At 38.6% G+C, this 17,506-nt stretch overlaps 1 protein-coding gene across 2 annotated transcripts in view; it reads right to left on the minus strand.

Moving 5' to 3' along the window:
- Positions 1–17,506, minus strand: part of pik3cb (phosphatidylinositol-4,5-bisphosphate 3-kinase, catalytic subunit beta) — a 55,758-nt gene that overhangs the window by 14,915 nt on the left and 23,337 nt on the right. For both annotated transcript variants that reach the window (XM_044119164.1, XM_044119165.1), the window contains 9 exons: positions 12,922–13,117; positions 10,645–10,873; positions 8,779–9,008; positions 5,625–5,804; positions 4,415–4,582; positions 2,347–2,436; positions 1,098–1,352; positions 901–997; positions 669–799 (listed from right to left, as the gene is read on the minus strand). In XM_044119164.1, the coding sequence (XP_043975099.1) occupies positions 669–799; positions 901–997; positions 1,098–1,352; positions 2,347–2,436; positions 4,415–4,582; positions 5,625–5,804; positions 8,779–9,008; positions 10,645–10,873; positions 12,922–13,080 (1,539 nt within the window). In that variant the 5' untranslated portion in view covers positions 13,081–13,117. The remainder of the gene's footprint in view (positions 1–668; positions 800–900; positions 998–1,097; positions 1,353–2,346; positions 2,437–4,414; positions 4,583–5,624; positions 5,805–8,778; positions 9,009–10,644; positions 10,874–12,921; positions 13,118–17,506) is intronic.

Consider the following 17,506-nt stretch of genomic DNA (forward strand, 5'->3'; position numbering starts at 1 on the left):
GCCACCCTAGACCTGCCGAGTTATTGATGATCAATGTAACAGTCTGAGTGGAAAATCAATGGCAGCCATAAAAGCTTGAGTAATTTCACTGCAAAAACACAAAATCTCATCAAGTACTTTTGTATAGGTTCCAGTGCCAATATCTCAGTACACTTTAAATAAGACAAAACAAACTCACAAGTAACTTTTGACTTAAAACAAGACATTGGAGCTTGTTTTAAGTCAATCATCTCTTAATACCGGTAAAAGAAAGTACTAGTTCCATTTCTGATGCCTTTTTATCGTGTTAAAAGTGAAAATCTGCCAGTGGAACTAGTACTTTTTCATCAACAATAAATGGTAAATGGCTTGTAGTTTTATAGTGCTTTATCAAGTCCATAGGACCCGAAACTGCTTTACAGTAGATTCAGTCATTCACACACATAATAACATGCTGAATATTAAGAAATTATTAACTTAAAACAAGCTCACATATCTTGCTGAAAAGTTACTTGTAAGTTAGTTTTGTCTAAAGTGCACCAAGATATTTGCTCTAAAAACAAGTGAAATAATACTTCATAAGACTTTACAGGTAAGGTTTTGCACTGTTGTTAAAATTCTTACATTTTGAGCTTATAGGGATGTATGGTCCAGAAGGCACCATGATTGAACAAAATAACAGGACTAACCTTGTCGAAAGGGGGAAAGACGATAGGATATGGAGAGTACTCTGGAAAGTGGATGTGCAGCGCTGTGGCGTTTTCAGTGTATGGGTTGGTCTGAATGGTTCCTATTGGGTTCAGCATCTCTTCAAGTTCATCTGAGCCAAACAAATTCCTGGTTAGAATGCAGATGCTCCACTTGAAGCTCAATAAATCTCAACTTAATGATCAAAAACACAGTTGATGTAAATGAGTGTACCAGGAAAAGAAGACCAGCAGTGCAGGATAATGTCTCCAGTCTTCAGCTGCCCTTTGTAGTCAAACACCATTGTGTTGACCCAAGCTATGGGGTAGTGCTGGATCAAACAGTTATTCATTAATCGTTGAAACAAAACAGAACTGGTAGAAACTAGAGAAGTAAGAAATGGTTCTGGATCCTCTTTCAGATGCACTCACCACTTTCCCTGCCTTTCGGATGGTCTGGTATTTGTTTATGTGAGGATTCTTGGTGGACTTCTGCTTCTTGACCTTATCCATGACGGCGTAGATAGCGAAGCACAGCCGGGTCATGCGTGGTAAATCAGAGATGGAGATATCGAACTCCAGAGCGTTGTCCCTCCAGGTGTGCTCAGAGCGCCCACTGGTCTCACTGCTCACGGCCGGCTTGCACAGCAGTTCTGTGCCGTGAAAGAGGCCTGCCCTCACCTGGACCTGTGAATATGTGCAGACATGCCATCATTTGGTGCTGCTGATTATTCTGTTTTTACATAATTCACCAGTGCTTTTCAAAGTTTTCAGGTTGTGCAAAAATGGAAAGAAAATGATTCACTTTACTTTGAAACCCCAAAATAAAATCCGAGCATAAATGCATCCCAAACTTGTTATAGTTGTATATAAAATATTTTGTCAACCATTTGTCATTGTTGTTCCACTTCTCACTACTTCTCTTATATTTAAAGAGACTTCTATTCTCCAGAAAGAGAGATTCTGGTCATTTTCAGTCAAGGACGGTGCAGGATGTCATTCAGAAAGTTTTTAAAGTGCAAATACATAGTGCGATTTTACAGCACAATCAAGAAGACCTGCAACTAGTGATCATATTAGCAGTCTTTTTTGTACAATATTAGAAATACTTTAACTGCAAATAAACATTTTGTCTTAGTAAGAAAATAAACATTTTACTACCTACAATGCAATAACATGGCAATCGTTTACTGAATTTGAACCAGGTGAAGCTAAAACTATGCCACTTGAGAAGTTTTGAGTAAAACATATTGACAGACAGAGGTATAAGCAAATAGTCTATTTTTCAAATCTTTAAGGCAGAAGATTGGCTTGGAGGCTACTGCTCCAAGGCAGAGCTTGTGGAAATAGGTGGCACAGTGAAAGCAAACTTTTAGGCACTGCCAAATGGCTGCCACAGGAAATTAAAGGCTTTCTCCAGCATTAATGACAGAATCAAGATGACACACCAGGTATGTTTTTAATGAGGGAATAACAATATAACATTATGTAAAGCTCAAAATAGTCAATTTTCTATAATACATCCCTCTTAAATAAAAATCCAATAAACTGCGTAGAAATGTGTGGTAATGTGCCTAAATGTGGACGTATTCAAGGTATTTGAATAATTCTGGGTGGCTGTACTAATAACTGTGAATGAGACAGTGCAGCTGTGTTTGCAGGTTTTTCATGGAGAGTTTACCTTTGCGCTCTCTTCGGCATTCACCTTGCTGCCTTTCACCAGGACTATCCTGAATGAGCTCGTCACATCCCACACACATGTCTGGGCTTGCTGAGGAGGAAGAGTGAGAGCAGAAAGGGAGAGTTGCTGAGAGTGTGGAACAGGATTATGATGATGTAGTGTAAAAATATGTTGAGAACTCCTCTTCTTCACGCCCACTGCTTCACAGCACAGACACACTGTACCCATGAGGGGGGTCGGCAGGTCGCCGTGATGTTATGCCAAGAGGATTTGCAAGGGTCAGCAGTCAACAGAGCAAACAGCATCACATGACATCTACAAACTTTGGACATGACTAACTAGCTCACTTCCTGCCATCTGTGTGGCTGAAATTATCATGTGAGGGTGAAGATGTATGTACTATATTTGTCTGAATGCTTCTTTTTTCAAACACTGTAGTTCCATTTACATCATCTAAATCCTGCATATTTTTCTGAATATCTGTCACATTTCCATCTACAAAGCAGAACAACATAGTTTTTACATGTTCAGAGATCTTATGTCGTATCATTTTTGTTACTTTCACAAGTCAACTTTCTGTCCGTTTTCTTTCTGGGCTCTATTGTAAAATCTTGGTAGTTGTGGTTTATGTTGAATGAAACAGAATCAGAATATTTTGTTAATAAGTAATGTCTCATGTTAACTTGAAAACATCTGGAGAAATTTCCCATCATGATTGGGACTGAACTCATGATAGACCAGGACACACACTCATTGAATATGAAAATTGTGAGGTTTGTTTTAGTGTAAAACAGCAGGACATTTATTACACCCTGACTGTACACTACAATAGGGAAAATAAGCATTTAACAGCACTGATTTTTCAAGAGGTCTGCTTTTCAGGAAATCTCAGCTGTGAGAAAGCATGCAAAAATATCAAGAAAAAAAAAATCACATTGTATGAGTTTTATATAACTAATTTGTATTTGAATGCATGTACAGTATTTTGACACCTCCCAAGCAGCAAAAGTTCAGGCTCTGGATCTGTCTTTAAAACGCCTGCTGCCCTCCATTCATTACCTGAATTAATTCCACCTGTTTGAACTTTCTGACTCCTTAAACACCTGTCCACACACAATAGAATCAGACTCCAGCCTTTCCAACATGGACAACGCCAAAGAACTGCTTAAGGATACCATGGAAAAAACTACAGACCACCACAATCATTAGAAAATTGTGGTACATTAGTGATCAAGAGAAAGGTGAAGAATTTACACCTGGTCATTGATCTGCAGGGAAAAAAAAGTTACCATTGTGCTTCAAGTGTATATTCTGCAAAGGGGATGGGGTGACTGCACCATTTTGAAGAGAGGATGGACCATGTATAACCCTTTGGAGAGAGTTTCCTCCAAGTTTCTTTGCAAACTTGGGGGGGGAAAAAAAAAAGTTACATAACGACGCACAAAGTGTGATATTTATCTTCTCTCCAAGCTGAACATCACAGCGAGATCTGCAGCCCAGCCGGAGACTCACCAGGAGTCTCTCTAATGAAGGCCAATTAAAAACAAGTGTGACATTTGAAATGCGGACGCTGGCGTTGAGCTGCGATGTCACCGTGCACCTGGAAGCAGCAGCAGGAGCCGCTGATCTGCTCTGGCGGCGTGGCGAATGCTGGCAGGGTGCTGCAGGCATGCTCTAACATACTTTAAATGCTGCCTCATAAAAGGCAGATGGCAGTTGGCAAGAGTGTTTACTTAGTAAACCTCCACACCTGCAACATTCTGCCCAGGTGAATCAATCACTCCGTGGTGTTTTATCTATTTTAGTGTGTTAGCGCTGCAGGATATTAAAACATTTATACTATCTAGAGTACATAGAATATGTTTTCAGAGTGGCATCAGCATCCTGTCTTCAGTCAAGTCAAAGCTGTGCACCAGTTATAAACATAAAAATAAAAATTCAGGGAAGGAAATTAGTTATTTGAACTGACACAAATAAAAACGATTGGCATGCATCTATTCCTGGCAATTTGGGAATTATAAAGACTGAAAAGACAGGACGACTGGAGACACAGCTGTACTGGACTAACCGTGGGAATCCTTCGTTTGGGAGGTAGTGGTAATGGTGGATTGGAGGACTTGCGGCTGACTACGGCACTGATGGCAGACATTTCCTTGTCGAACATGTCCTTAATGGTGCTGGTGTGGACCAGGGTGAGGTGAGGAGACTCCTTAGCTTGAAGGCATGTGCGAATGTACTGTGAAGAAGACAGGAAGAGGGCATGTTTAAACTCACTCTAAACAAAAACTACAAAAGATTCAATAAAATCTGACAAAAGAAGATACAAACATTCAAACTTCAATAACTTTCACAAGAAACCAAGCAGGTGATTCAAGAGACAAACCTTTAGAGAAAATAATCCCCTGTAAGAATAAGTTCAAACTGGAAGCACATTAGAATTTGCCATATAAAAAAAACACCATATCCTGGAGAAACAGGAACTGCAAAAACATGGCCTTTGTTGGATATTTTGTTTAGCCTAACAGCTCAAAGACAACTCCTTTCCTGTGACCTCATCTGCAGCTAAAACCTACTTAAAAACACAATATATGGCTAATATATTGTCCAGGAAAGGTAGGGGTGAGTGCAATACACATATCAGAGTGGACTGACTGGAACCCAAAAATAATTGGCTAATATGGTTGCAGAATTATGGAAGCACATGAGAAATAGAAAAATAGACAGAAACGGGTAGATATTGAACTGGATTTTCTACTGTTTTGCAATCCTAACCATAAGAATAACTCCCAAATAAATGAAAAACCATACTTGTAACATTTATAAAACAATTAATGATTAATGCAAGATAACTGCATAACTTAAGATGCTATTCAAGTCATCTGTTAAAAATGACTGTATAATTTTTCATATCATAAAGTCAGAAAAAGAACAATTGCAGTCACTTTTTTCCCATTATCATGCAGCCCTATTGGTGAATGACTACAGAATATGTGAACACAGATTATAAGCTTGTTTTTACTAGCTAGAACATAATACACATACATGAAAAAGCATCTGCATATCTGCTGACCATATTATTGATGAGCCATAATCAATGTTACCTCAGTCTGTATGTATTCCATTAAGTCATGATCCACACTGATAAATTGGATCTAAACCGTCACCATTCTGCAACTCTGTCAGCCCTTATATGCTGGTCTGACTGCTGAATCTGTTACATAAATAAAGTAATTAAATGTTTCTTGACCCCTGATGAGGTCCAGTGTGTTTCCACTCACCTTGTATTGAATCAGAGGATGGTCTCCACAGAGGAACTCCAGGCAATGGCTGACTCGGAGCACGTACTGACCACTCCACTCCTCCTCCTCGGGTGCGTGAGTGATAAGCCACTTCTTCACAGCCATCTCCATCAGCTCAGAGGGGGTCCAAGACGACGAAACCTTTAGACTTGTTGAGTCCTAAAGAGAAAAAGGCCAGAAAGAGAGGAATTAAAGGAGCATTTAGAGGCAAATGATAAGATAAATAAATTATATATGGACAACATTTTAAAAAATACATCCAAATAACCTCTCCAAATAGAATATACAATAACTTAATCAACATATTACAGTTTCACTTTAGATATCAGTAATGCAAGAGAAGAAATGCTGGTGATGGAAGATCTTGATTAATTCCTCATTGCCGTTAGACAATCCAGGAACCTTGAAAACAAAGATAATTATGGTTTAGAGGTCGGCTCGCTAGTTTAGTTCAGAGCTGCATACTTCAAAGTCCAACACTAGGAAGTTGAAGAGAAATATTGTGCTAAACAACATCCATAAGAAGCCTTTTTAATCTAAAAAACAACAAAAAAAGAGTCTACTGTTGTATAAAAAGATCCTTTGCTGAAATAAATACTTTAACTCTGTTCCTTGAGAGTTACAGAGGAAATGCCTGCCAAACAAAATTTGTGCTCATGCCTGTCATGATGACAAATTTTGCGATAAACGGTAACATTGTTGATTTGAGACCATTTTCAAGTATTATAATGATAATGACATAACAGTACAAGTTTACCCTGTCAAAGAACAACAAACTTATTTTGTAAAGAACACAACACTGGAACTGGAAGATATTTTAAGTATCCAAAAACAATCAAACTAAAAAACCAGAACAACCAAAAATAATATGGGAAATGAATTATGTTTTTGTGAACAAAATTGGCCTTTAAATCATCAATATTAATCAGAATAAAAATTGAGATCATTTTAATTTATCAAGTGACTAATCTATTGCTTATTGTGACAAGCTTACTCATGTATAGAAATTTTATTTCTGCTTTAGAACAAGGGACAGATAAGTGTTGAATGGGCCAGAGTAAAACGGACTCTCTCTCCCCTAAAATGTGCTTAAACACATCATCCACACTTTGCCTATTACAGTGTCCGCTGAAGCTTCTCACTTTGTTATTTATAGCCCACTGACCTGATACCAAAGACAGAATTATAATTTCCTGGAGGTTTAATAACAATGTCATCCATTAATAATTAACAGAACATGGCCAGAGCCACTATGGGTAGTAGTTCTCTCCAAATACCCGACAATAAAAACCTTCCGAAAACATGTGAAGGAACTCTAAAGCAACCTTGATGATTTCATTGAAACAAAGTTCAGGGTAAATCTAGGTCACACACAATAAATCACACCACCACACTTCCTGTCAGTAATGCAGTTTATTGTGTCTGACCTCCAAAATAAGACTTCCTGCCTACATCCACCTGAACACACAGGAACAGCTGGCCAGTCTTTGCGTGCGATGCTAATCAAAGCTGCTGCATGGAGTCTAGAGGAACACGACCCTATGCTTACAATTCAAGATGATATCGCTTCTGTATGCGTGGTGAGACGACACCGGTAAGGACACAGAGATGAGAGTTACGAGGGAGGAGACAGTTCATTTTAATCAGCGATCTGCTCCCTTGAGCTGAAATGCTAATGTAAGTGAGAGTGACAGAGAATGGCATAATTTCACTGATGGTTTTGACCCACTTAGTGCTGTCACAGTGCTGTCACTTAGTGCTGGTTGGGATCAGTCGTGTGTGTGACGCTGCCAACTGTGGGCAGAAAAGAGACTGGAGCTTCAGTAACATGAGCATGAGCTGATGGGGTCACATGGTTTCTCCTTTGTACTCACACAAGGTGGGTTTGTGTTGTGTAGCAGGGCAGAAAGTCACACTGTTATCCAAGAGATGGAATAAATCAATACCAGGGATTCTGTGGATTTGGTTGAAGGGTCTATTAATACACCAATTTATTTGATCTGGGTGTTTTATGCGTTATTAGTTAAATTCTCAATGTAACCTAGCATAAAAACAGCATTATCTTATCAAAATAAAATTAGCTTATCATTAAAATAATATTAAAAAATAGTTAAATATCTAGTATTTTTTTTTATAAATTTTGTGTTTGATGCGTTTACAGATTTCTTAAAGCAGACAATGTATAGTTCAGGGTAGGAATGAAAGTTATTGTTTAATGAGTTAATCTAAAGTTGATTGATCTTATTGATTGACTAATGATAGCAGCCATTTTTTTTAAAAACCTGAAGATCGACTGAATAAACATAAAATGGTAGTTTTCTCACATTATTAAACTTTGACATATTTCTAATCAACAACAAACGGGCACCCCAGATTGATGAATAATAAAAAAAGAGGAAAGATTTATACATCTGTTTCTCTTGAAGGAATGTTAAAACTTCACTTCATGAAATGTATTCCCAACAGCATCAAAGTCAACCTACCTTATTGGCAGAAATTATGTTTTTTCCATCATGTTACAATTTTCCTGTATTATCCCATCTGCTTCTTTATCATCAGACCTTTGACTTTGTAGCACATCAGTAATTTTTTAATTGAGAATTTGCTGCTGTCTGCCTTGCATCAGCTGAATGATCGCTACTTAGGTGAAACTTCACGAGGTTGTTGAGTGTTTACATTTCTAAGCAGAACCACATAAAAAAGTGGATTTTTTGGAGTTGTTTTTGAGCCAATCAATGAAACATTAATTAACAATCTGATGTTCAAAGATGGCATTTGACAAAATATCATGTTTAAATTTTTTTGTGTGTGTTCTACGACTTTAAATCATGTTTTTATGATGTAAAGCAGTTTTAAATGCCTTGTTGCTGAAATGTGCTATGCAAAAAAAATAAAAAAAATTGATTTTGCATTCCACACAAGCAGCTCCCACTGCTCAAGGGTAGCCAAACTATAACATTAAAAGAAGCTCTAAGTGAACATTATTAATCTATTGGAAGTAATTTTAATGTAACAAGCCATTGATTGACAATTAATCATCAATTCCTGTCCATAGTTACCTGTTTAGACCATCACTTGAGTTGGGACTGAGTTGATGATATCAATATGGGGGAAAAAAATGTCTGACTCTCACCTGAGACTGGTCAAAGTGGATGATGACTTTAAGATCGGCTGGCCGGTCATTGAGCCCATCTGTGATAGTCGTCAATGCTGCAGGCTCCAGCTGCGGCGAGAAACAGGCCTGCAGCCACTCGTTGCACGTCATCATTTGCACTCGTTGCATCTTCTCTTCACTGAGACGAAACATCTTACTGCGGAAGTCCTTCACCTCCTGGTCATTAATGCCATCCAGTTCATGGAGACCTACAGGAGAGGACAAAGATGATGTTTCATTTTGTTACCCAGTTTTTTTCTTATTTGTATTAAAAATCATGGCAGAACATTGCTCTCTTGATAACAACATGCTGCCTTTTACAGCTTTTCAGTATTTTATGACCATCAGCATTCAGCCAAGATCTATGGTCAATATTAGCTGTTAAAATATAGGGGAGCTGTGCGACTGTACTGATGATGTGGAAAACACACTGGGTCATGTGAGTGTGAGCTGGTGTGCTCAGCAGGATGAAAGGCCATCCACTCATGCCTGCAGCATTCCACTTTACTTCAACAAAAGGCTTTAAAAGATTGCGCCAGACCACAGAGGAGCCAGGGAGGGAGAACCATCAATAGTTAGTTCTTTCTAACTAACTATTGGAAGATAGTATGACTCTACGACTCCATTGTGTAGATGGAGTTGAATAGTCTCCATCTGTAAGACTCAGAGATCTTTCTCTTCCTCGCTCTGCATTTCTGTGAAAATGTTTGTTTGGATCATTGGAGTTCCAATGTCTGATGTTTTGGAGTCTTCCAAAACAAAGCATCACTTGACCATTTGGACATTGAACAGTTTGAAGAGTTTGTTGAGCTTCATAAAAAGCAACTGCACTCATTTTACTTTTAATTTCCGATGTTAGAAATGCACAATATATTGGCACCAACATTGGTATGGGACGATATTGGTAACTGATTTTAGCATAATGGTAAAATAAATAGAACTGGGGCATTAATAGCTGATATTTATTTCCTTCTTGGTAGGGAGGTGGAGGAGTTTGGTCATTTATTTGCTTGGTCATATAACAATAGCTGACCTTAAAAACTGGGCAAATAGGAATTCCAAAAATAAATTTGCTTCATGGAAACAAACCATTTAGAAGGAAAAAATAAGCTAATACGTTTGGGATGAGGTAATTTTTATTTCAGAAAACACTTGCAATGGAGATTTGGTGAAGTCAGCATTGTGGTCATTTTTTTTCAAGGAGTCAAAAGATCTTCAAATGTATATATCGGCAAATATTGGTTATAGGTTATTACAACAATATTAATATCATATATCGGATGTCAATATTGGTCCAAATTGTCAAATTTGTACACCTCTCAAATATTTTAATGTACTGATGTTTGTTGTTTACAGTTTTCTTCTGTACAGGAAGTCTTGAAAGGTGTTGTATAAATAAAGTGTTACTTAATTTCCTAAGTATAAGAATGAATTCTAATGATCGGAAAGCTTACACAAACCATACGTACATGGAACTTTAATAGGTCCAAATGAATCAATCTAAATTTTAAGTGCCCAAGGAGAGTTCTTTTGTCTCCCATTTACTGGAAAACAGCCTGCAGAATCTGCACTAACTCCCTCCACTGCTCTAAAATGCAAGGAGAAAACACTCAATGTGATGCAAGACTTATCTCGTCAACCAACATGTCTTCCCATTATCCACCTTTAGAACAGATCTGCTGGGTCAGACTTACTGTGTGCAGGAAATCACTCGCTGCCCTACATACCAAACTAAGACGTTTTCCTTCATTGAAGATGTCTAACTTCAATGAATCACTCAGCAGCTGTGGCAGCTTCCCTTATCTGCCACTTTAAATGAAACTCTTCTACGCATCGTTCCCATACCTTTTCCAATGAGTACTCCTATTTTGGAGTCCAGCAGGCGCTCAGCTCGTCCACAGTTGCGTGTCACCAGCTTCAGGACTGGCAGAAAGGGCCGAACGTCGCAGAGTCGGCGGGTTTCATCCTCCAGTTCTTCGTGCACAGCTGCCTGGTTGACACATTCGAACATGTGGCTCTCCATTTCGCCAAGGGAGGGAAACAGTGGGAAGTTCTGAGCCTGCTTCCATAAGAGCTGAAAAGGAGGAGGAAGACTTTTAGCGAGGTACACCAGGAACTTTGAGACACAATAAAACACTTTAATGAACCCAACAAAACTAATTAAAGAGATCCAAGTTAAAAAAAGAAAATGTGGAATAAACACGTTTGTAGGTGTGTTTGTGTCTACATACATAAAAAATTGTGTTTTTCCAAGTAGGGGTTAGATTTAAATATGGTCATGAGCTTGAAAGTAATTAATTTGAGGCTTTTAAAGATTTATATGAACCATTTTGTTTAATTGGGATGAATGAACAAACAACTTATGTTATTCAAAAACTAGAACTGGGTGCACAGTTTTAAATTTATAGGGAATTTTCTCAAACCAAAAATCACAGAGCATTTTCAAAAGGGTTGGACATTCTAACAAATTAATGTTAAACTGGTAACTAGTTTAGATGTGGGTTTGGGACCATTTCCAGTTTGGATCATGTAACAGTCTGGGTTTCAACTCTCTGAAATGAACCGTCTCCTTCAGAAGAACAATCCATGACCTACCAACACTCAAGTCTGTCAAACATTTGACTGGAATTTGCACATGTTATGATAAGCAAAATCCAAACAACTTTTGTAGGAACTGTTTATGGTCAAGCAAATACTAAGTTATCTGTCCAGAATGGCACAGCAGTGGTATTATAACAGATTGCTATCTTCAAAGCAACAGTTGGATGGTTAAACTTGGGAGATATTTAGGTGTAAGGACAGGACAATGGTCCCCAAAATACATTAATTTTGGTTTTAAGTGAATAAAGCAATGCAACATTAAACTTCTGGGTTGGGCTCTATACTGATATAAATTTAAATACCATGGTTAAAAGTCAGAGCCATGCCTGGAAACCAAGCAATTCAAATGAAATATTGAGCATCATTTATTCCAGGAGATATTAAAGCCCAACAACAACCAAAAAAAGTCTCTGGTTACATCTGCAACATTTTCCCCAACTATTAATTCCAGTGTTTGGATATATACAAACCTGTAGAACTCCATAAAGACTAGAGAAAAATCACAATAAAATCTCACCCAATAGTAGCTTCACCATGGTGATATCATCATTCAAATTATATATTGTATCCATCAATCAAAGTCTAAAATTAATCATATTAATGCCCTGTGAAGAGTGTGTGAAAGTGTCCTGAGCTTTTTATTTTAAAATTAAAGATAAAGAGAAGCACATGAAGTTTTTCAGTAACTCATGTGTTTCAGGAACACGTGTGACTAAAGAATCAGTTCATTGGGTGATTAAAGAATCAGTTCATTGGGTGATTCAATCAGTATCGACATGATTAAAGAGCCAGTCCCCCGACTGCACGTTCCCAGGGTGGGCGGTCAGAACAGCACACATCAACCTTCCAACGACATATAATACTTTTCAAATTTAACATAAAGGTGTGCCTTCCAGGAAATAGTATCTACTTTTATCATAAATGAATGCATATGAATGCATGCTCAGTCAAGCCTAATCTTGTTGTTTTTAGCTGTTTGACCTCTGCAGGCAGAAATGCTTTAGCATTTTATCAATGATCAAGGAAGTATTTCAGCCTCTAGCAAAGTCAGAGTACCCTCCGCTTTTCTTTTGCATGCCCTTTATAAATGTAGAAGAAAAGCTTTTTTGATGCTTTAGTACAGACTCATGATGCTACGTTGTCAAACATTTTGTGAAAGTTGCTTTATGTTGATCAAAGTAGTAAGGGGAAGAATATCTGGGCAGAGTGACAAATGTTTAATAAAACCAGAAATGTTCCAAGGAAGTTGAGACGTTAGTCACTGTAGCACTATTTAAAGTAAAATGCTGACAGAAGAAACAAAAAACACCGAGCAGACCACAGCAATCATCACATTGAAAACAAGTATTGGATCATGCCTGAGTGACAATGCGTCTGATTTTAACTTTGTGTGGGCTACACCACCACCTGTTTCACCGTATGACCTAGATGGGGTCTGAATGTTTAGAAAAAATAAATAAATCTTTAGCCGAGCCTCTAGTTTCAGCTTTGAGTTTTTACATTCTCAGAAATGACCCTCACCAGTTTGATGTGTTGAATTGTGGCCTCGCGGGGAACATCCATCTGGATGTAGATGCCGGTGGGCAGCAGGAAGTCCACGGTGATCTGATCCGGAGCTTGTCCGGCCAGGGGCGAGTGGGCCGCCCATATGTCCAGGAGGTCTGTCATGGCAGGAGGCATGGCAAGGGGCACCTAAGACCACCTCAACCATAAGGACCTAAACGAACAAAAGAAGAGAAACAAACATCTGGAATACAGCATTTTCTTTTTTGAGATGACTGAAATAAAAAAATATAGACAGCTGCATATGTTTTCCTTGTTTTTGTTTTATTTAAGCAATTATCTTGATCATAAAAAAAAAAAATCAGAGGAAGGTTTGTGTGTTTTGGGGAAAGATGCACAGCTTAAAAGAATAAAGAAAATCCTGTAAGTGAAAGACCTGAGACCAATTGTGTTTTCACACTTTTTAAATTTTCAGCTGGTGCAGTTTAAATGACCCAAACCCATTGAAAAAACCATCTACTCTCTTGCCTGTAGTGGTGCTGCACCAAGAACTACTGAAGGAAGCAACATGAAAACCTCTGAAGAAGAGACAGAGCACATTCTTCATGTAAACAAAAATGGAGAGGCGCCAGATTTTTCTTTTGTTGTTTGCATAAGACAGCAAGCCGAGTCTCCCACTTGTGCTAGACTCCTTTGTTTGTTTTGGTTGAATTTACCCAGAATGCCCAATGCTATACTTTGCTTCCTGCTTGTGTAGGGTACAATCCACTTGCATGCTCATATTTGAACCACCAGTTTACTTCAACCAAACTGAGGCCTAGGTTTGTAGGCTGACTGGAGTTCACTTGTTTTGTCCCAAACGAATCGGGCTATCTGGGTAAAGCACACTGAAGTGGGCTGGTGTGAATGTGTCCTAAGACAAAGGTTTGCCTTTTAGGAGGACAATAACCTTAAATGTACACCCAGAAATACAACACAATGATTTGGCTCAAAAGAGGCCTAGTCACATCTTTGGCAACACTCAAAAATTACAGTTCACAGCTGGCCTCCTGTCAATCTTACTAAACAAGCAAAAAAAAAATAACAGGCCACAGTGCTACACTGTGTAATAAATTCTGATAAAATGATGAGTTTCAATTGGCCAGAAAAACAACAAGCCACCAGTCAGATGTTTTGGACCAAACTAATTTTTTTAAGAAAAAGTTGTACAAGAACAATCTGTGTCGCTGTGTTCCTGTGAGGGCAGCACTGTGCCAAATCCAGCGGGAAGTGGTTGGGTTTCATCTGGCTCGGGTCCAGTACTCAGAGGAATGCCTGCTAAGCAAACAGAACAAAAAGTTCAGCCTGCCTTTACCCTAATCTGTACACCAGCTCTCTTGAACAGAAGTCACTCAAAGCTGCACACATACAGTAAGGTAGACCATTTCTTAAAACACATGCCAACATACAGGCTGCTGCCAAGGTAATCATCAAGAGCATGATGGTGTGAGGACACAGAAAACACAGCTTCTTTATGCTTAGAAAGAGTCAAGGAGACAGTCCAATCTGTGCAGTAACAAAATGTCAAAGTCTTCTGCGTAAACAATAGTTCTCTCTTTACTTCTCAGTTGTGAGATAAGTGAAAATGGGAAATCAAACACCTCAGTGCTCACCTGTGCACAAGCAAACATGCACACAGCAGGTCCACTGTGTAGAATGGAGATAGCATGCAGGAAGCTGCTTCCCAACATCTGATTTAAAAACAGCCTGGTTTCAATGTCCTCAGGTGTACGATCACACCACTTCCACCTGCAGTCATGGCCTCATTCTCAAGCTGCCTTCCATATCAACTCCTTCTCTAGTCCTCATGTCCATCTCCGTTTTGGCTCCATTAAGAAACTGATTGCCTCTAATGGGCAGCTCTCCATCCGAGTTAAGTGCTCAAGGAAGCAGCAGATGAGCTGCAGAACGCTGCAATGTCTGTGGTGAATTTGAAACTACAATCTGGGGCACTTAATATCATCAACCATGCAAATGGAAACAATGAGTCTGCGTGCTATTCAAACAGTATTATTGTCAGAACATCGCACTTAAAAAGGGCTTTCCACTTTAAGCATTTCATAAAAGACGACAAAAATACAAAAAACAAAACAAAACAGGAATGCTTCTGCAACTACAAAGCTCAGACTCAACTGGACATAAACACAATCAGCCATTCAAACCCACAACCAGACAACAACAAAGTTATACCAAAGGTGCTCAGTTACAAACTTGAAAGGTAACTTGACGCCATGTCTATCTGTGTGAAACTTCAACAGCTGTGATGAGACAAAACAAGTGCCGACGCATCTTCACTTTTGAGTTGCTCTTAGCAATTACAATGATGATTTAAACATAGATCAACTGTCTTGCTAAAGCATTAATACACCTTGAACTGTATTACATTTAAATACAATGCAAAAATCGTTAACAATTGTGAAGTGGGAGGAAAGTAAAACATAATTTTTAAAACATTAAAAATAAAAAGAACATGATTTATCATCTGAAAGGTCTGCTGTGAATTTATATTCAGCCCTTTCTCTGAAGTTACAGCTGATGTCAGTCAGATTGGGCATTTTAAAGGTGATGTCAAGTGTTGGTATCCACCATATGGAGCAGTTTAGAATATAAATTGAACATTATTGGTCTCATCTGACAAGAGTGCCTTCGTCCACATGTCCATTACTCCATTTTGTCGATGGCTTCTTCTATCAAGGCCAGAGAGGTGGTTTGAAAACTAAAATTTATCCTGGTCTTAGATCACCTCACCTGACCTGTAGGAAGTTTATTTTTCATATTGGTTCTGGTCTGAAAGGTAAAACAGAGCTGGTATTGATTACAAATATTTCTTTCTATCGTTCTTTCTATCTTTCTATCTAACATTTGTTTGGCAACGTCACAGTTATAGTGATGCAGTCCAGAATTGTGGGGTGTTTATTAACTATAAGAGAGAACTTATTTCAGTGGTGTGGTCATTTTTCCCCACAGTGTAGAAAAAATACCAATATAGGAAAAAAAATATTGGCCCAAATTTTTCATATCTGTCCTTCCCTACAACAAACCTGTGAGGCCTAAGTAGAAGGTTTTGATTCAGACTGAGATTAAATTACACAGAGATGGACTATATTTACAGATTACCTGACTTTTGAAGATAATTGGATACCCTGAATTTAATTTTGATGAGTAAGAAGTGATGGGTTGGCATTCAAATGCATGACATAGTTTAAAGATTTGTCAAAAATGTGAAAAACAATCATTTTGTCCTTAGGCCCGATTATGCACTATGTACTTTGTGGTGTTCTACCACAGAAAAATCCCCAATAAAATACATATGTAATGTCACAAATGGGTATGTCTACTTCTGTAAGAACTTCTCTCTCACTGTCTGTACATGCACAGGTGAGCAGGGTTACTGAGGATGTGGTGGCAGACAGCCAGAGTCTGCCGCAGGGTTCAGGTTTCACATAGAGGAGAGCAGAACAAGTGCTTCTGCAAGATCACGAAGAAGAGGGTGTTTCATGTGACAACAGAGGAGAGAGAAGAGATACAGTAAGCAGACAGTGGATGATACAGGCAGAAAATACAGGCTCCTGCAGGCGTACTACAAAAAACCTCCGTCATTTGAGGATGCAGAAATATGACTCAATTTATGTGCTTCTTCTGTTTTCTATGCATACTTCCAAGGATTAGGTAACAACATCAAGTTATTCTCTAATTCAAAGGACAGTTGCCAAGAAAACCACATCATCTTTGATTTGTCATCTCTGGTTAATGCAACAAATAAACAAGAACTGCTTTAAATGGCCTTTCATTGACAAAGGTAATCTACCACCCAGTCATAACCTCTGACACACAGGCCACACTTCACTAATAACACAGCTCATAAAGACAAAGTGAGTCTATGCTTCCTCTGAACTCAGAGGCATGTTTTGAAGGCTTTCATGCACAGATGCATTAAACAGTAAACAGTGGTGTTACACAGCACTCTCTCCCTACAGCTCTCTGTGTGCGACAGTAAATGTCCTGTAAGTTTCACTACAATGGAGTGAGTGTGTCCACGCGTCTTCCTGTGTAAGTGATTGAAAAAAAAGGAGACAAGAAGGAGGGGATGGCGGGTAAACAAATGGTGGGTGTGTGTAATGGGTTGTGGTTGCTGATTAAGGGTCCTATGACACTTTCAGCTAAAAATAAGATTGACAAAAACAAAAGGGAAAAAAAAAAAGAGGATCCGAGACCTCTTCACCTCTTCTCAACTGCCTCTGTACGACCGTAAATGACAGTTCAGATATACAATGAGGCTGGCAGAGTCAGCATTTCCACTTCTGGGAAAGATGGTGTGTGTGCGTGCGCACGCACACAAGTACATTCAGTTTAGAGTGTGTGTTTCCAAAGACAAAACCCATATAGTCATAAGAGGATGCTTGTCAGACAGTGATGTATAAAGATGCCTGAAAATAAATCTAATTTAGTCTTTTATTGCAGCAGAATAATGTTTCACACTACAGATCCATTTTGTAAAACCGTGCTATAAATATAACGCATGTATTTAGCAAGGGAAAAAGTTAAGAATGACACATTTTTAGCA

Source organism: Gambusia affinis, linkage group LG06 (genome assembly GCF_019740435.1).
Source record: "Gambusia affinis linkage group LG06, SWU_Gaff_1.0, whole genome shotgun sequence".
Classification (NCBI taxonomy): domain Eukaryota; kingdom Metazoa; phylum Chordata; class Actinopteri; order Cyprinodontiformes; family Poeciliidae; genus Gambusia; species Gambusia affinis.